At 46.7% G+C, this 20,501-nt stretch overlaps 1 protein-coding gene across 1 annotated transcript in view; it reads left to right on the forward strand.

Moving 5' to 3' along the window:
• Window positions 1-7,775: 7,775 nt before the first annotated feature.
• Window positions 7,776-20,501, forward strand: part of OBI1 (ORC ubiquitin ligase 1) — a 42,757-nt gene continuing 30,031 nt past the window's right edge. Inside the window, exons 1-3 of the mRNA XM_029073941.2 lie at window positions 7,776-8,039; window positions 14,563-14,698; window positions 18,402-18,493. Of these exons, the coding sequence (XP_028929774.1) occupies window positions 7,968-8,039; window positions 14,563-14,698; window positions 18,402-18,493 (300 nt within the window). The 5' untranslated portion in view covers window positions 7,776-7,967. The remainder of the gene's footprint in view (window positions 8,040-14,562; window positions 14,699-18,401; window positions 18,494-20,501) is intronic.

Genomic DNA, 20,501 nt, shown 5'->3' on the forward strand with positions numbered 1-20,501 from the left:
TAAAGGACAGAGATCAAAGTCCATAGATGACAGCAAAAGGAGAAAGAGCTGGGGAAATGAGGGTTTAATCAGGGAAGGCCTCTTGGAGGAGATGCCATTTTAATAAGTCTATGAAGATGGGAAGGGGTGGTCCACCATATATGAAGGGAGAGGGAGTTCCAGGCCAGAGGCAGGATGCAAATGAGATGTCAATGTCAAGATAGACGAGGTCGAGGTACAGTAAGTAGGTTGGCTTTAGGAGGAGTAAAGTGTGTGGGCTGGGTTGCAATGGGAAATCAGTGAGGTAAAACAGGAGAATGTGAACTGATTGAGAGCTTTAAAGCTGATGGTGAGGGGTTTCTATTCGATGAGGAGATGGATGGGCTGTCACTGGAAGCATTGTACTACTCTCTGAGATAGTTATAAATTAACCCCTGAGATAGTTATAAATTAATCAGGTCAGACGTGAGGCACTAGGCCAGATGTTCTGAACTGGGAGGGATGATCACGCCTAGTGACCCCCCCGGTTCAACACCCAGCAGATGTTTGGGAGGCAGGCACACACACCCTCTTTTCCTTTTCCTGAGATGTCAGTGATGAGGTAGATGAGATAGAGGTACAGTGAGTAGATTGGCGTTAAAGGAGTGAAGTGTGTGGGCTGGGTTGTAGTAGAAGAGAATTGAGGTGAGGTAGGAAGTGGCAAGGTGATTGAGTGTTTTAAAGTGTTTTAACACCGTAAGGCATTTCTGTTTGATGCGGAGGTGGATGGGTAACCACTGGATGTTCTTGAGGAGTGAAGAAACATAAACTGTGTGGCAGGAACTAGGGTAGGTACAAGATAATCATATTGGCACTTGACAACAATAATAATAATAATAGTAAACTAAAGGACAGCAATTAGCTTAGTATTTTTGATTAACAAAATGATAAAATCTGCTCCTATGTATGTCAGGTGTATCTTTCATTCTCTCTCATTTTTCTGGCTTCTTCCTGCCTCTTCCTCCTCTATTCTCCCATGATTCCTCCCTGCAACCATCCCTCAACCCAAGTTTGGGTATTGACATTGACTCCAGCACTTCTTCATTTGGTCAAGAATCACTTTGGGAGTGAATGAATGCTCTTGTTTTGGAAGCCTCTCCTACACTAGTAGCCATATCTGTCCTCAGAACTAGAACTATTCCCCACATTATTTTCTAGCAGAAAATTTCATGAGCTGGATTCCAAGCTCAAACAAAACAACAGCGGCAATAATAATGGTAATAATAAATTGTGGTACTTTTTAAGTGCTTACTATGTGCCAGAAGCAGTACTAAGCACTGGGGTTTGGACAGGGAATGTGTCTGTTTACTGTTGTATTGTACCCTCCCAAGCACTTAGTACAGTGCTCTGCACACAGTAAGTGCTCAATAAATACAACTGAATGAACGATGAATGGGAAGATACAAGATATCCAGGTACCATATTTACCACATAGGGCTCACAATCTAAGTAGGAAGGAGAACAGGTATCGAATCCCCATTTTGCAGATGAGGGAACTGAAGCCAGAGAAGTTAAATGACTTGTCTGAGGTCGAGCCAGAATTAGAACACTGGTCCTTTTACTTCCAGGCCCGTAGTCTTTCCACTAGTCCATGCTGATAAGAGTATTTGTTAAGCACTGTGCCAAGCACTGAACTAAATACTGGAATATACACCAGATAATCTTATTGGACACAGTCCCTCTCCCACGTGAGGATCACATTCTATGGGGCAGGGAGAAAGGTATTAGAATCCCCATTTTACAGATGAGGAAACAGGAACAGAGAAGTTAAGTGACTTGCCCAAGATCACACAGCATGCAAGTGGCAGAGCTGGTATTAAAACCCAGCCATATTACTTTTGAAAGCTTGGACCCTCTCTCTGATTGTGAAAACACCTTAACCAGTCAGGGGAATGCCTGAAGATACATGCACCACAGACTTTCTGTCTTGTCTTCTCAAACTCAGAGTGTCATTAACAAGACAGCACTTAGTACAGTGCTCTGCACACAGTGAGCGCTTAATAAATACTATTACTTCTATTACTGCTCCTAGCTGATGAGTTCTGTTTGCAAGACATTCCATGCCAATTCCTTGTGCTTTGGGTTGAAAACAAGTCTGGAATTACAGTGACTGTTAAGCAACAGGAGCTACTTTTTTTTTTTTTTTTTTGATAACTGCCTGCTGTTCACCTGGTGTTCCCAAGACTATTCCTCTGCTTTTGCACATCTGGGCATATATTGCTACTATACCAGAGGCTTCTGGCAGTCTGGCTTCCAAGACCCATGCAGTCAAGGGCCACCGAGGAAATGGGAAGGAAGGCACAAAATGCCAAATCTAGTCTCCAAGGCACAACTGCTTTGAGAAAGTGTTATCACCAGTTCACCAGCAAGGAGCTGGACCTGGTTGCTGTTTGATTCGGTCAAGAAATTGACCAGAAGAAACAAAGCGCCCTCTAAAAATGATTATATCGGCATGCCAAATATCAAATCTTAAAAAAAATATATCAAAAGTGAGGTGGCGAAATCGTAGTGGCTATACAGAGTAGCAAAAAGGAGTAATTTAAGGTGGGTTTAATCTGACCGTTCTGTATTTTCCTCAGTGCTTGGTACATAGCATGGGCTTAGTAATAAATACATGAATGAAAGCATATACTCGGCACATTCTGAACAATGCAAAGGGTTATTGTGAACTCCTTGTGGGCGAAGGACCAGGTGTAATTCCAATCCATGTATTTATTGCCCATTTTCTACTTCGGTATTTGGTTGAAAAGAGGTGTTTAAGCAAATATTAATTCTACTACTACTTCTGCTACTGATATGTTACTCTTACCACTGCTACTATCAATCAGTCGATCGATTAATGACATTTATTGAGCAATTACTGTGTGTAGAGCATCATACAAAGAGGTTGGGAGAGCATAATGTAACATAACGAGCTTACAGTCTAGAGGGGACTTTGCTACCTCTGCTATTTCATTCATTCATTCAACTGTATTTATTGAGCTCTTACTGTGTGCAGAGTGCTGTACTAATCTCTTGGAAAGTACAATGCAGCAATAAAGAGAGACAATCGCTGCCCACCACGGGCTTACAGTCTGGGGGGGGGGGGGGGGTGGAGACAGACATCAAAATAAGTAAACAGGCATCGGTATAAATAGAATTATAGATATATACATATATACGTAAGTGCAGTGGGGCGGGGAGAGTGGGGAAGAGCAAAGGGTTTGAGTCAAGGTGACGCGGAAGGGAGGAGGAGCTGAGGAAAAGGGGTCTTAGTCTGGGCCTCTTGGAGGAGGTGCACTTTCAGTAAATAAATGAATTGTGGTATCTGCTAAGCGCTTATCCTATGTGCAAAGCACTGTTCTAAGCGCTGGGGGATACAAGGTGATCAGGTTGTTCCACTTGGGGCTCACAGTTTTTTTAATCCCCATTTGACAGATGAGGTAACTGAGGCACAGAGAAGTTAAGTGACTTGCCCAAGGTCACACAGCTGACTAGCGGCGGAGTCAGGATTAGAACCCGTGACCTCTGACTCCCAAGCCTGCGCTCTTTCCACTTAGCCACGCTGCTTCTCAAGGGGGAAAGAGTGATAGTTTGGCAGATTTGAGGTGGGAGGGCTTTTCAGGCCAGAGGTAGGAAGTGGGCCAGGGGTTGGCAGCTGGACAGGTGAGAACGAGGCGCAGGGAGAAGGTTAGCACCAGAGGGACAGAGTGTGCGGGATGGGATGTAGAGGAGAGAAGGGAGGTGAGGTAGGAAGGGGCAAGGTGATGGAGAGTTTTAAAACCAATAGTGAGGAGTTTTTATGTGATGCAGAGGTAGAAAGGCAGCCCCTGGAGATTTTTGAGGAGGGGGGTGACATGTCCTGAACGTTTCTGTAAAGATAATCGGGGCAGCGGAGAGAAATATGGACTGAAGTGGGGAGAGGCAAGAGGTTGTGAGGTCAGAAAGGAGGCTGATGCAGTAATCCAGTCGGGATAGGATGAGTGACTGTACTAAAGTGGTGGCGATCTGGATGGAGAGGAAAGGGTGGATCATGGCGACGTTGTGAGCAGTAGTTGTGAGCAGTAGTTGTGAGCAGTACTGCTATTAGTACTATTATTACTTAATTCTGGTATTTGTTAAGCGCTTACTATGTTGATGATGTTGGCATTTGTTAAGCGCTTACTATGTGCAGAGCACTGTTCTAAACGCTGGGGGATACAAGGTGATCAGGTTGTCACACGTGGGGCTCACAGTTTTAATCCCCATTTCACAGATGAGGTAACTGAGGCACTGAGAAGCGAAGTGACTTGCCCAAAGTCACAGAGCTGGCAAGCAGCAGAACCAGAATTAGAACCCATGACCTCTGACTCCCAAGCCCGGGCTTCTTCCACTGAGCCATGCTGCTTCTACTACTATCAATCCATCATATTTATTAAGTGCTTACAGTGTGCAGAGCACTGTACTAAGAACTTGGGAGAGTACCACAGAATTAGTAGAAATGCCCCCTGCCCATAATGAGCTTACAGTCTAGAGGGGACTGTGATACTGCTATTACTATCAATCGATCAATTTTATTGAGTGTTTACTGCATGCTGAGCACTATACTAAGAACTTGGGAGAGTACAATATAACAGAATTAGTAGACACGTTCCCTGCCCACAAGGAGTTTGTTTATTCATTCATTCAGTTGCATTTATTGAGTGCTTACAGGAGGCAGAGCACTTACTAAGCGCTTGGGAGGATACAATATTACAATAAACAGATATTCAGCCTGCCCACAACAAGCTTACAGTCTAGAGAGGGAGAAAGACATAAATCAATGAATTACAGATATGTACAGAAGTGCTGTGGGGGTGGGAGGGGAATGGATACAGAAAGTACAGAGAGGAGTCATTACCCTATTTATTTTGTCATTACCCTATTTATTTTGTTAATGAGATGTACATCACCCTGATTCTATTTATTTGCTATTGTTTTAATGAGATGTTCTTCCCCTTGATTCTATTTATTGCCATTGTTCTTGTCTGTCTGTCTCCCCTGATTAGACTGTAAGCCCGTCAAACGGCAGGGACTGTCTCTGTTACCGATTTGTCCATTCCAAGCGCTTAGTACAGTGCTCTGCACATAGTAAGCGCTCAATAAATACTATTGATTGAATGAAAGGAGTGGAAGAAAAGGAAAAGAGGGGTGAGTCAGGGAAGGCCTCTTGGAGGAGAGGTGCCTTCATTAAGGTTCTGAAGCTGCGGAGAGCAATTGACAGCTGGATTTGAGGAGGGAGGGAGCTCCAGGCCAGAGGAAGGACGTGGGTGAGGTGTCGGCGGCGAAACAGCCCAAATGGAGGTAGGGTGAGAAGGATGGTGTTAGAGAAACGAAGTGTGAGGGCTGGGCTGTAGTAGAAGACTGGAGAGATGAAGTAGGAGGGGGCAAGGTGATTGAGCGCTTTAAAGCCAAGGGTGAGATTTTGTTTGATGTGGAGGTGGGTGGGCAACCACTGGAGTTTCTTGAGGAGTGGGGAAACATGGCTTGAGCGTTTCTGTAGAAAAATGATTCGAGCAGCAGAGTGCAGTATGGACTGAAGTGGGGAGAGACAGGAGGCTGGGAGGTCAGCTAGGAGGTTGATAGAGTCTACAGGGGACTGTGCTACCTCTACTAGTATTACTACTACTAATAATAATAATAATGTTAGTATTTGTTAAGCGCTCACTATGTGCCGAGCACTGTTCTAAGCGCTGGGGTAGACACAGGGGAATCAGGTTGTCCCATGTGGGGCTCACAGTCTTAATCCCCATTTTACAGATGAGGTAACTGAGGCACCGAGAAGTTAAGTGACTTGCCCAGAGTCACACAACTGACAAGTGGCCGAGCCCGGAATCGAACCCATGACCTCTGACTCCAAAGCCCATGCTCTTTCCACTGAGCCACGCTACTACTACCAATCAATCATATTTATTGAGCGCTTACAGTATGTCGAGCGTTTGGGAGAGTGCCACATGGCAATTCATTCATTCAATCGTATTTATTGAGCGCTTAGTGTGTGCAGAGCAGTGAACTAAGCGCTTGGGAAGTACAATTCGGCAACAGATAGTGGCCATCCCTGCCCGACAATGGGCTCACAGTCTAGAATAAAACTTCTCACTCTAGGCTTCAAGGCTCTCCATCACCTCGCCCCTTCCTACCTCTCCTCCCTTCTCTCTTTCTACCGCCCACCCCGCAGGCTCCGCTCCTCCGCCGCCCACCTCCTCACCGTCCCTCGGTCTCGCCCATCCCGCCGTCGACCCCTGGGCCACGTCCTCCCGCGGTCCTGGAACGCCCTCCCTCCCCACCTCCGCCAAACTCATTCTCTTCCCCTCTGAAAACCCTACTTAAAGCTCACCTCCTCCAAGAGGCCTTCCCAGACTGAGCCCCCCTTCTCCCTCTACTCCCTCTACCGCCCCCCCTTCACCTCTTCGGGGCTTAACCCTCTTTTCCCCCCATTTCCCTCTGCTCCTCCCCCTCTCCCTTCCCATCCTCTCAGCACTGTACTCGTCCGCTCAACTGTATATATCTTCATTACCCTATTTATTTTGTTAATGAGATGTACAGCACCTTGATTCTATTTATTTGCTATTTTTTTTAATGAGATGTTCTTCCCCTTGATTCTATTTATTGCCATTGTTCTTGTCTGTCTGTCTCCCCCGATTAGACTGTCAGCCCGTCAAAGGGCAGGGACTGTATCTGTTACCGATTTGTATACTCCAAGCGCTTGGTACAGTGCTCTGCACATAGTAGGCGCTCAATAAATACTATTGAATGAATAATAATAATAATAATAATAATAATGTTGGTATTTGTTAAGCGCTTACTATGTGCAGAGCACTGTTCTGAGTGCCGGGGTAGATACAGGGTAATCAGGTTGTCCCACGTGAGGCTCACAGTTAATCCCATTTTACAGATGAGGTAACTGAGGCATAGGGAAGTGAAGTGACTTGCCCACCGTCACACAGCTGACAAGTGGCAGAGTCGGGATTCGAACCCATGACCTCTGAGTCTCGAGCCCGGGCTCTTTCCACTGAGCCACGTAGAATACAACTGGATAGATAGATAGATAGATAGATAGATAGATAGATATAGATGTAGATATAGATATATAACTATATACAATATAACTAACCAGCTTGGCACATAGTAAGCGCTCAACGACTTCCATCATTATTATTATTATTATTACTACTACTATTACTACTACAGAAAGCAGCGTGGCTCATTGGAAAGAGCCAGGGCTTTGGAGTCAGAGGTCATGGGTTCGAATCCCAACTCGGCCACTGTCAGCTGTGTGACTGTGGGCCAGTCACTTCACTTCTCTGTGCCTCAGTTCCCTCATCTGTAAAATGGGGGTGAAGACTGTGAGCCCCAACTGGGACCACCCGATGACCCTGTATCTCCCCCCAGCGCTTAGAACAGTGCTCTGCACAGAGTAAGCGCTTAACAAATACCAACATTATTATTATTCCTAAGAAATGCTGCGCAATGACTATTTTTCAATGAAAGGCAGGCCCCCGCCCGCTGATTGGCTGATGGGCTGATTGACAGGTCCCACAGCCATTCACCCTTCAGACAGGCGGCGCTCGCTGTCCCACCGCCCTCCCGGCCCTCCCCGACCTCCCCCCTCTAGAGTCCCACGCTTTTTCCTCCTTTTCGCCCCTCAAGGGTCGCCGACCCGCCCGCCCGCCATCCCCGTGTTTTGGGCGGGCCGGGGGCGGCTGCCGATTTCGGCGGGGAAGGCTCCGTTTCGCCCGCCGCCGCCTTTCCGGGGCGCGTTTTCGGCCTCGGGGAGGTTCTTGGCCCCTTCGGCTCGCCGTAGCCCCGGACCTGCCGCCTCCCCCCCCTCCTCGTCATTGGAACGGTCGGCCCGGCCGGGCGTCCCCGTCGCCGCCGCTACCACTGCGCCGCCGGCGGGGGGGGCCGCGCGAGCGCGCGCTTCCGTGTTGGCGGGATTCGAAAACGCTACAATGGCTCAGAACGTTCAGAACGTTACGTTGTCGCTCACTCTGCCCATCACGTGCCACATTTGCCTGGGGAAGGTAAGGGGCCGGGCGGGGCCGGCCACCGCGCTCTCCCCCACCCTCCGCAAGGCGCTCTGCACGCCGGAGCCGCCCGCTCGGTGCCCTGTGTGCAGCGCTGGCCGTGGGCCGGACGCTGCGCTAAACGCTCGGCCCAGGCGGTGCAAAGGCGGGCGGCCCCGAGGGGGGCTGGAGGAGGAGGAGGAGGAGGAGGAGGTTGCGGTGGGGGGATGTGAGCCCGTCAAAGGGCAGGGGCTGTCTCTATCTGTGGCCCATTTGTCCATTCCAAGCGCTTAGTACAGGGCTCTGCACAGAGTAAGCGCTCAATAAATACTATTGAATGAATGAATGAATGTCCCTGCTAGGAGGGGGAGCCCAGCCTGGGTTGCACAGGTTGCGTGGCTCTGAATCATTTATTTGTGCCCGTTAATGCCCGCCTCCCCCTCGGGTCTGGGAGCTCGTTGGGGGCAGGGAATGTGTCCGTTCAGTGTTCATAGCCTACTCTCCCGAGGGCTCAGCACAGTGCTGCGCACACAGTGAGCGCCCGCGCGATCCCGAGTGGTGGTATGGAGAGGATGCCTGCCTGGAGAGCAGTTGCAACATTTTTGAGCCTCCCCTCCCCCCCCCCCCCGTGCAGCCCCGTCTGGCTCCAGGTGATGATGGTGTTTGTGAAGCGCTTACTACGTGCCAAGCGCTGTACGAAGCGCTGGGCTGGATGCAAGCAAATCGGGTCGGACCCAACCCCTGGCCCACCTAGGTCTCACAGTCCCAGTCTCCATTTCAATAATAACGATGGCATTTGTTAAGCGCTTACTATGTGCAAAGCACTGTTCCAAGCGTTGTCCCACATGGGGCTCACAGTCGTAATCCCCGTTTTACAGATGAGGTAACCGAGGCCCGGAGAAGGTAAGTGACTTGCCCAAGGTCACACAGCTGACAAGTGGCGGAGCTGGGATTAATAATGGTGATATTTAAGCGCTTACTATGTGCGAAGCACTGTTCTAAGCGCAGGGGGAGATACAAGGTGATCAGGTTGTCCTACGTGGGGCTCACAGTCTTAATCCCCATTTTACAGATGAGGTAACAGAGGCCCGGAGAAGTTAAGGGACTTGCCCAAGGTCACACAGCTGACAAGTGGCGGAGCTGGGATTAATAATGGTGATATTTAAGCACTTACTATGTGCAAAGCACTGTTCTGAGCGCTGGGGGAGATACAAGGTGATCAGGTTGTCCTATGTGGGGCGCTCAGTCTTAATCCCCATTTTACAGATGAGGTAACAGAGGCCCGGAGAAGTTAAGGGACTTGCCCAGGGTCACACAGCTAAGTGGTGGAGCTGGGATCAGAACCCATGACCTCTGACTCCCAAGCCTTGAGTCTTTTCACCGAGCCACGTATTATACAGATGAGTTAACTGAGGCCCAAAGAAGCGAAATGACTTACCCAAGGTCACACAGCAGACAAGTGGCGGAGCTGGGATTAATAATGGTGGTATTTGTTAAGCGCTTACTATTGTGCAAAGCATTGTTGGAAGCGCTGGAGGAGATACAAGGTGATCAGGTTGTCCCACGTGGGGCTCACAGTCTTAATCCCCATTTTACAGATGAGGGAACTGAGGCTCAGAGAAGTTAAGTGACCTGCCCAAAGTCACACAGCTGACAAGTGGGAGAGCTGGAATTAGAACCCATGACCTCTGACTCCCAAGTCCGGGTTCTTTCCACCGAGCCACGCATTTTACAGATGAGTTAACTGAGGCCCAGAGAAGCGAAATGACTTGCCCAAGGTCACACAGCAGACAAGTGGTGGAGCCTGGATTAGAGTAGATCAGACATGTGAAGAGGGCAGGAGAGCCAAGATAGCAGACTCTCTCCCTGGGTGTGGGGAAGATTTAAAGCCCGGCCCTCTCTATGTATGGGCCACTGCATATTCTTGGTGGGTTAACGGAGTTGTTCTTATGCCAAATCTAGGAGTGGAGTGGTGGTTGGCTCTGGCCCTCTATGCCCCCCCTTAATGTGGGGGGGACTTCTTCAAAGAAGCCTTTGGCTGAGGACTTTGGTCCAAATCATGAACGGTTAGCGCCTGCCCCTCAAGAGGGATTTGGGGTTGTCTTCAATGGATTGTGTCTTTTTGCATCGTATTCCATTTGATTCATTCCATCAATCGCATTTATTGAGCGCTTACTGTGGGCAAAGCACTGTACTAAGAAAGGAGTAGGCAAATAGGGAGGAATTTAGATGCCTTTGCCCCTTCCGTTTTAGCCCCGTGAAAGCAAGGTCTCTCAGTAGCAGCATTTAAGCCGTTACTCTGTGCCAGGCACTGTTCTGAGCACTGGGGTACGTACAAGGTAATCAGGTTGGACACAGTCCAGGTCCCTTATGGGGCCTCAGTCTCCATCCCCATTTTACAGATGAGGTAAGTATCCATAAAAATGTATATTAACAGAACACGTTCTGCAGTGTGACTCTGTTATATTGTACTCTTCCACATGCTTATTAGTACAATGCTCTGCAGAGCAGTGTGTGCTTAATAAAAGTGATTTATTAATCCAGTTTGACTTAAAATTGAGAGTGTTGTGTTTTCTCAATCAATCGATGGTTTTTGAGTGCTTACTGCTATTACTAATAGTGATGATAATGGTATTGGTGATGTACTTACTATGTGTCAAACACTGTTCTAAGCGCCGGGGCAGATACAAGATAATCAGGTGAGACACAGTCGCTGTCCCACACAGGGTTCACAGTCTAAGTAGGATGGAAAACAGGTATTGGATCCCCATTTTACAAATGAGGTAACTGAGGCTCGGAGAAGTGACGTGATTTGCCCAAGGTCACACAACAGGGACATGGCAGAGCTGGGATTAAAAGTCAGGTCCTCTGACTCCCAAGTCGTTGATCTTTCCTCTAGGCCACGCCGCTCCTCCTTACTCCGTGCAGTAAGCGCTCAATAAATACGGTCGACCGACTGATTGGGTATATGAGACTGTGGCCTTTGGGACACTTGGCTACAATGCTGGGCAAACGTTTTTCATGAAGCTCACTGTGGGCAGGAAATGTGTCTATTATAATGTACTCTTCCAAGCGCTTAGTACAATGCTGTCCGCAAAGTAATCGCTCAGTAGGATTGATTGATCAGTCAACTTTTCTCTCCCTTTCTCTCCTTCCCTCCTCTCTTTCCTCCGTCCTCTCTGTGCCCTCAGTGACACACCTCCCTGCCCTTCTGTAAATGTATTCCAGTCCTCTGGGTAGGTGGGGAAATCAGTCATATTTAGTGAGCCCGTACTATGTGCGGAGCACTGTACTAAACACTTGGGAGAGTGCAATAGAAGAGAGTTGGTAGACACATTCCCCATGCCCACAGTGAGCTTACAGCCTGGAGGTGGAGGTGGACATTAAGTTTTACGGATATGTTCAAAAGTGCTGTGGGGCAGAGGGAGGGGTGAATAGAAAGAGCAAATCCAAGTGCAAGAGAAGGGAGTGGGAGAAGAAGAAATGAGGGCTTAGGCAAGGAAGGCCTCTTGAAGGAAATCACCCAGTGATATTTGTTAGGCACTTACTGTATCCAGAGCAAGTGCTTAGAAGACATCAGCCCTAGGAATGTGAGTTGTTCTTTTTTTTCCATGCCTATTCAGCCCTTTAGAAACCTAACCAGAATCATGAATATAGTGGCAGAGCACTATGTAATGTCATTCTTGATAAAGTTTTATTTTGCAGCATTCCAAGGGAATATAAGAAAATTCCTTATCAGGGCTACTAGTTTGTTTTAACATTGGTCGACACAACCCTTATGCTAGGAACTTTTGCTGATGCTTTTTATGTCTCTTTTTTCTCTTCCAAAATTGAAGACCAGTTTAAGTAGTCGCCTGGGAAATATCTTCTCCCTTATAATCAACAATACTTGAATGTTTGCTCTGTCCAGCCCTCAGTGCGGAATCAGGGGCATTACAGAATGGTTTGTTCGATGACTCTGAGGCTACTTTTTAATGCCACTTCCTCTTATAATGCCTGCTTTGGGCATATAAATGTCAGAGATTGGAGATTCTGAATGTTTCTCTCATTGAGAAGTGGTGTGGCCTAATGGAAAAAGCCTGGATCCGGGAGTCAGAGGACTTGGGTTCTAACCCCAACTTCCACCACTTGTGACCTTGGATAAGTCACTCAACTTCTCTGGGCCTCAATTTCCTCATCTGTAAAATGGGGATTAACTGTGAGCCCCACGTGGGACAACCTGATTCCCCTATGTCTACCCCAGTGCTTAGAACAGTGCTCTGCACATAGTAAGCGCTTAACAAATACCAACATTATTATTATTAAAATGGGGATTCCTCATTCATTCGGTCATATTTAGTGAGCACTTAACTATGCGCAGAGCACTGTACTAAGCACTTGAAAGGGTACAGTTCAACAATAAACGGACACATTCCCTACCCACAACAAGCTTAGTGTCTAGAGGGAGGGAGTCGGACATTAATATAAATAAAATTAGATATATATGTAAGTGCTGTGGAGCCAGGAAGGGGGAAGAACAAAGGGAGTCACGCAGAAGGGAGTGGGAGAAGAGGCAAAGGGGGTCCAAACTGATTATCTTGTATCTATCCGAGGCTTAGTTCATTACTTGGTGCATGCTAAATGTTTAAGTATCACAGTTATAACAGTAATAATTATTATTATTCTTATTCCCGGGTCTGTGACTGTGATGAACAGCTGTTTCCCTTGGGGCAGTGGGCCCTCGTTCAGAGTTTGGAGCTAAATTACTAAACTTGCTCATCCCCAGCCTCTGCCAGTCAATCAGTGGCGTTTATAGAGCGCTTTATGTGTGCAGAACACCTTACTGAACGTTTGGGAGAGAACGACTGTAAACTCCCCTCTACTCTGTAAGCTCGTTGTGGGCTGGGAATGTATCTCCTATATTGTTATATTGTACTCTCCCAAATGTTTAGAATAGTGCTCCGCACATAGTGCTCAACAGATACGATTGACTGAATAATGCAAGAGTAAGACTATAAGCTTGGAAGGGAGCGTGTCTGCTAATTGTACTCTCCCAAGTGCTTAGTACGATGCTCTGCACATTGTAAGTGTTCAGTAAATACAAGTGATTGATTCAACAGAGTCGGTAGGGCACATTCCCTGCCCTCAACGAACTCACAGCCTGACAATGTTAAGCATTTACTGTAAGCTCCCCGTCTAAACTGTAAACTTGTCGTGGGCGGGGAAAGTTTTTACCAACTCTACCAGAGAAGAAGCCTGGCCTAGTCGATAGAGCATGGGCCTGGGGATCAAAGGGTAATAGGTTCTAATTCCGGCTCTGCCACTTGTCTGCTGGGTGACCTTGGGCAAGTCACTCCATTCCTTTATGCCTCAGTTTCCTCTTCTGTAAAATGGGGATTAAGCCTGGAAGCCCCATGTGGGACAGGGACTGTGTCCAGCCTAATTTGCTTGTATTCCCCCCAGCACTAATTCAGTGTCTGGCACATAGTGAGCACTTAACAAATGTCACAATATTATTATTATTAACTCCATTATAAAATACTCTCCCAAGCACTCAGTACAGTGCTCTGCACATGGTAAGCTCTCAATAAATGCTACTGATTGATTGCCAAGAACTGAACTAAGCTCTAGGGTAGATAGAAGAGAAGCAGACTGGGCACAGTCCTTGTCCCACCTAGGGCTCAAAGTCTAAATCAGAAAGAGGAGGATTTAGTCCCCATTTTACAGATAAGGGAAATGAGGCACAGAGAAGTTATGTGATTTGCCCAGACTCACACAGCAAACAAGTGTCAGAGCTGGGATAAGAACACAGGACCTCTGACTCCTAGGCTTATCCTCTTTATGGTAGGACACAGTTTATCAAAACACTCCTGCCTACATCCAGCTGAAACCCCTCCTGCCATACTCACCTCCCCTCCCCTCATTTTCCTAGACCTGGAAAACAATTAAATTCGCTATATCATAACACCACATTTAATTTGCATACCCTTCAGCAACTGGGGTTCTTTTTCACCCACCCATCATCATCCCCAACTCAGCCCCAGTGGCTCTAGAAAAACAGGGTGGGGGAAGAGGACTGGATGGGAGGGTCTTTGATTTCCCGAGTGTGGAACAAGGCTGGTGTTCCCTACAACCCAGCCCTCACATTTCGCTCCTCTAATGCTGATCTTCTCACTGTGCCTCGATCTTGTCTATCTCGCCGTCGACCTCTCGCCCACGTCCCACCTCTGGCATGGAACGCCCTCCCTCCTCAAATCTGACAGACAATTATTGTCCTCCCTTCAAAGCCTTATTGAAGGCACATCTTAGGCCTTCCCTAAGCCCTCTTTTCCTGTTCTTACTGGGCAAATCTCTTAACTTTTCTCTTCCTCAGTTTTCTCCTACCTGCTCTCGCAACGTTTTAGACCATGAGTCCAGTGTGGGCGGGGTCTGTGTCTTGCAAGCCGGTTTTCTTGAATCGTCCAGAGTGCCTGGTGCAATGTTTGCCCCAGTGTTAGCACTTAATAAATGGCATAGGAAGTATTTTCGGAGAAAGTAAAGTAGCGTTTCTGATTTTCACAAGGTTCGTCAGCCTGTTATCTGCATCAACAACCACGTGTTCTGCTCCGTGTGCATTGATGTGTGGTTGAAGAACAACAACCAATGTCCAGCTTGCCGCGTGGCCATCACCCCTGAAAATCCCTGCAAAGAGATTATTGGTAAGGATGTGTTTTTCTCTTTATCACTGGCACAACAGCATGTTATTCAAGGACCACCCTATTGGAGAAGTAATACCATTCTAGTAAGACTGTGGTGCTGTCATAACTAGCATTTAGAGTCTATCCAAAGGGGCCATAATGCGTGGCCCCTTACCACATACGTGTCTCCGTTATTTCTGTTAATGTCTGTCTCCCCTTCTAGGTTTTAAATTCTATCCAAAGGGGTCACAACACTTGTGTACATATAATAATAATAATGTTGGTATTTGTTAAGCGCTTACTATGTGCCGAGCACTGTTCTAAGCGCTGGGGTAGACACAGGGGAATCAGGTTGTCCCACGTGGGGCTCACAGTCTTAATCCCCATTTTACAGATGAGGTAACTGAGGCACTGAGAAGTTAAGTGACTTGCCCAAAGTCCCACAGCTGACAGTGGCCGAGTTGGGATTCGAACCCATGACCTCTGACTCCAAAGCCTGGGCTCTTTCCACTGAGCCACGCTGCTTCTCTGTATATTATATTGATGTCTGTCTCCCCTTTTAGACTATAAACTCGCAGTGGGCAGAAAACGTGTCTACCAACTCTACCAACTCTATTGTATTGTACTCTCCCGAGCACTTAGCTCAGAGCTCTGCACACCATAAGCACTCAGTAAATACCAGTGATTGATTGGTTGGGTGATCTGTTTGATTGAGATTCCCCACTTAGTTTGTAAAGTCCTTGAGGACAGGGATCCTGCCTTTGTAAACTCATTGTGCACAGAGAACATGTCTACCAACTCTGTTGCATTGTACTCTTCCAAGGTCATTCATTCAATCATATTTATTAAACGCTTACTGTGTGGAAAGCACAGTACTACACTCTTGGAAGGGTGCAATATAACAAAAAAAACCAGGCACATTCTGCCCACAACGAGCTTACAGTCCAGAATTGTACTCTCCCAAGCGCGTAGTACAGTGCTCTGCACTCAATAAATATTGGTTGGATGTTCTGTTTGATTGAGGCCCCCTACTAGATCATAAACTCTTTGAGGACAGGGATCCTGTCTTTGTAAGCTTGTTGTGGGCAGGGAATGTGTCTACCAACTCTGTTATATTGTACTCCTCCAAGCTCCTAATATAGTGCTCTGCACATAGTTAAGTGCTCAATAAATATGATTAATTACCAACTGTATTGCATTGTAATCTCTCAAGCTCTCTGTACAGTGATTCCCTTGTGGGACCTGATTACCTTAAATCTACCCCAGTATTTAGTAAGCGCTTAAATACCACAGTCTTTACAACAGTGTTCTGCACACAAAGTAAGAGCTCAATAAATCCCACTGATTGGTCAAGAAACAGAGTCATTACTTTACCTAGATCAATAAACTGCCCATTGCTTCTTGCAGAGAATTCCTCAGTGGCAAGGGTTTCACTTTCCAAACAAATCAGGATGCTACCTCAACAGAGCGTGAGAACCAGTGTGGTCTAGTGGATAGAGCATGGACCTGGGAATCAAAGACTGCTCTATCCACTACTCCATTCTGCTTCCCACTACTCCATGCACTTGAGTTTATCGAGCACTTACTATGTGCCGAGCACTGTGCTAAGCACTTGAGAAAGTGCAGTACCATCGAGTTGGTAAATTCGATCCCTGCCCTTGAGGAGGTTACTCTCTAGGGATCTGTAATTTTTTGTGACTGTGTATCCAGAAGTAATCAATCCTGTTGGATAGACAAGGAATCGTTCCTTAGTAACTAGAACCTGGGTTCTAATCCTGACCCTGCCAATTGCCTGCAGTGTGACCTTAGGCAAGTCCCTTCACTACTCTGTGCTTCAGTTATCTCATCTGTAAAATAAGGATTAAGTCTTCGAGCCCCATGTGGGACAGGGACTGTGTCCAACCTAATTAGCTTGCATCTATCCCAGTGCTTAGTACAGTGTATGGTACATAATAGGTGCTTAGCGAATACCATAAAAACAAAAACTAAGGGAGCCAAGGCCAGAGTTCTTCTCTTTTTATATCCAGAGAGTAGGGCTCTAGGTGCTACTAAGAAACAGCTCCAGAAAATCTTGCTCTTATATCCTCCTGATCAAACAATCAGTGATATTTACGAAGCGCTTACTGTGTGCAGAGCTCTGTACTAAGCGCTTGGGAAAGTACAATGCAACAGAGCTGTTAGACACATTTCCTTACCACTAAGCGCTGCCTGCTGTGTGACCTTGGGCAAGCCTCTTAACTTCACTGTGCCTCAGTTATCTCCTCTGTAAAATGTGGGTAAAGACTCTGAGCCCCATGTGGAACAGGGACTGCGTCCAACCTGATTAGCTTGTATCTACCCCAGTGCTTAATAAAATGCCTGACTTATAGTGAGCACTTAGCAAATACCTTGAAAACAAATATCCAAAAATAAACAAGCTTATGATCTGTCTTTGGGAGCTTTCTGATAGCCTGCTGCTGAAATAGCAGGACCTTATAAAAAAGCAGACAGGTAAATCAGTCAGTCATTCGTATTTACTGAACACTTACTGTGTGTGAACACTATACTAAGTGCTGGGGAGAGTACACTACAGCAATAAACAGACACATTCCTTGTCCTCACACAGTTATATTTATAGTAAAAATCAAAGTAGACCTCTGAGTCAGTGCTCTGACTTTCAATCCATTGCTATAGGTTGGATAACAACCTGAATGGAAAAGAGAGCTCATCAGCTGAAATACAAATAGCCAAGTAAGGTTAAGCGATGACTTTGATTAGTAATATTATATTTAATAAAAGCCCACAGTGGGTCATGTACTCTATTTTTAATGAAGGCACGGTTAAGTTCTAAATAAAGGATGCATGTGAAGGTGTTTTGCTGGGTATTTTTACTGTTGATTTCAGTTATCTGTCTTTCCTATGCCTCCACCCTAGTATAGTAATGAGAGGAGAGACATTATGGAGAGGGATGAGAGTGTTCCAGGAGTTGGGGAAACATATAAAAGAGGAAACCAAGACTAGCTGGTTCTTTGTTTTCATTGTAAACACGTCAGCTGTTTCCACTGAGGTAAAAAAATATTAGGAAGAGGCTAGTGGTCCCTAGAACTCTATCTCTAGGATGTTCCAGCCTTGGTCCTGAGTGACAGCGAAGATCTCCTTCATCTCTCGCCTGTTCCAACAGTCCCTGTGGCTACCAAAGTGGACGTGGCTACCAAAGTAGACTCAGGTCTGACTAGGGTTGAGCATCTGAACTTGTCACGTCTTTCCCCCTCCCCACCCCCTTGCCTCTACCAAAGGTCTGTTTTGGGTTTTCCTTTTCCCCCCACTAGCCAGAGGTAACTGAGAGTTTCAAAATGGATATGAGTAAGGACAGGAAGGACTCAGCAAGGTCATTCCCCTCCCCTCCCACCCCAGGCATCCAGGATGGTCAAGACTTCAGGGTAAGGAGTCTGGAATTGGGGTGGGTGATCCCAAGATTGTGGAGCAAGTGCTCAAGACTGTAAGATCGTCCTCTCATTGTGGGCAGGGACTGTGTCTGTTCATTGTTATATTGTACTCTCCAAAGCACTTAGTACAATGCTGTGGACTCAGTAAGCGCTCACTAAATACAATTGATTGATTGATTGGCATGAGAGCCGGACCTGATGACTTCTAGCAACATGGTCACTCAGAGCAATCACGGGGGACATGGGAGCCCCAACTTCTTAAGTGTTGTACCTTGACATCTTCTTCGTCTCTGTTGCAGGAGGAACAAGTGAAAGCGAACCCATGCTTAACCACACAGTCAGGAAACACCTCCGGAAAACTAGACTTGAACTGCTCCACAAAGAATATGAGGTAACCGAGACCACAAGCAGGGCTCCACCGAAGTGCTCCTCAGTGATGAATGAAAACACCGAGGTTGACGTCCAGGCTGGTCCCATATTGAGATGGATAACTAGCTCATCCAGTAGTGGAACAAACATATGAGCCAAACAAAAGCGAGCTTCCGGAGTGGTGGTCATATTTTCTTAGCTGAACCAATGTATGTTGAGCCTGGCGTGACAGGCTGAGGTATAATCAGCCGTTTAACCACTTTTTCCTTTGAGCTGCAAATAATTTTGTGTCTTTCTCCCCCATTTAAGTGTAAGCAGCTCCAGGGCCAGGATCAAGTCTTCTGCTTCTACTGTATTCTTCCCCAGCTACAGTATAGTTCTCTGCACAAAATTGATGCTCAGTAAACACTCCGGGTGAATAAACTGTTCGCACCAGTTGTGTTTAGGGCACCACGGATCTGAAACTTACAGTGGAGTAGACCTAATGTCCTAACGCCCATCTCACATGATCAATGACTTCTTTCCTCTCTGATTGCTCTAGATGAGTCCTTGCTTTTTTAAAAAAATAGTTTCTCACTTGAAGTGCAAATTAAAACCAATTTTCCTCAAATGGGGCCTTCCCGATTATTTCCCTTTACCCCTTTCAACTCATTCGTCGTAAAGTGAAAAGATGGATGTGAGGGATCTGCCCCAGTCAGTCAGAGAGCCCAAACAAGACCAGCCCTTCGAATCTTACCAATCACGTTCTTTCCCCTCCCTGTCTCAAACCGATGAGATCCTTTCCTCTCCCCTCCAGCACTCTGTACCTTTCCAGGCAATCATTCATTTGTATTTATGGAACGCCCACTCTGTGCAGAGTGCTCTGGAGACTACAATGGTGTTAATAAGACATGATCCCTGCCCTTGAGGAACTTACGGTCTTTTGGGGAAAGACACTCTGGATCTGCGACCTTTGGACATTTGATAATCACCTCACCCTCAGCCCCACAACAATTATGTACATGTTATAAATCATTTATATTAATGGCCGTCTTCCCCTCTGTTGTAGGCAGGGAATGTATCTGCCAACTCTGTTGTATTGTACCTTTCCAAGGTCTGCACACAGTAAGCGCATAATAAATACCGTTAATGATGATAATGATGATGATGCTTAAAATAAATTACTGATAAAGGGAACTAACAACTGTGGTTTTGTTAGTAATATTCTACTTAACTAATCTAATCTGTGAGGAGCAGCATGGTCTAGTGGAAAGGGCATGGGCCTGGGAACCAGAGGACCTGGGTTCTCATCCTGGCTCCGCCACTTGCCTGCTGTGTGACCTTGGGCAAGACAGTTGAATTCTTTGAGTCTCCGTTTCCTCATCTGAAAAATGGGGCTAGCTGTTCTCCATTTTACTGAGACTGTGACCACCCCCATATGGGACCTGATTATCTTGTATCTACCCCAGCAGTTAGTACACATTACAGATACTGCAGTTATTTATTATTACTGAAGGCAGAGGGAAAGGAACCATCAGAGAGAGAGGGGTTGAAGATGGCGGTCAGGGAGTGAGATGAGTGGATACAAGGGTTTTCCACCTCCCCCTCCCCCCACACACCTAGCCAATGAGATTGCTACCCTTTCCATCACCTACCAGCTCCCTCTCCCTAGCAAGTGAAATCCGTTACTCACCTAGCCATTTGTTCTTAGCCAGTGAGATGATGATAATGATAATAATAATTGTGGTTTGTGTTAAGCCAAGCACTTTGGTAGATACTGGATAGGTTAGACAAAGCCCCGGTCCCACATGAGGCTCACAGTTGGAGAGAAGGAGAGCAGGAATTGAATCCCCATTTTACTGATGAGGAAACTGAGGCCCAGAGAAATGAAGTGGTGGTCCAAGGTCATGCACCAGGCAAGTATCAAGGCCGGGATTAAAACCCATGTCCTCTGACTCTCGGGCCCATACTCCTTCCAAAAGGCTACCCTGCCAGCTCAAAATGGGGGAGGGTGGTCCATACATCACCAGCCATCCCAGGTGGCATCTCCT

Source organism: Ornithorhynchus anatinus, chromosome 10, assembly GCF_004115215.2.
Source record: "Ornithorhynchus anatinus isolate Pmale09 chromosome 10, mOrnAna1.pri.v4, whole genome shotgun sequence".
In the NCBI taxonomy this organism is placed as follows: domain Eukaryota; kingdom Metazoa; phylum Chordata; class Mammalia; order Monotremata; family Ornithorhynchidae; genus Ornithorhynchus; species Ornithorhynchus anatinus.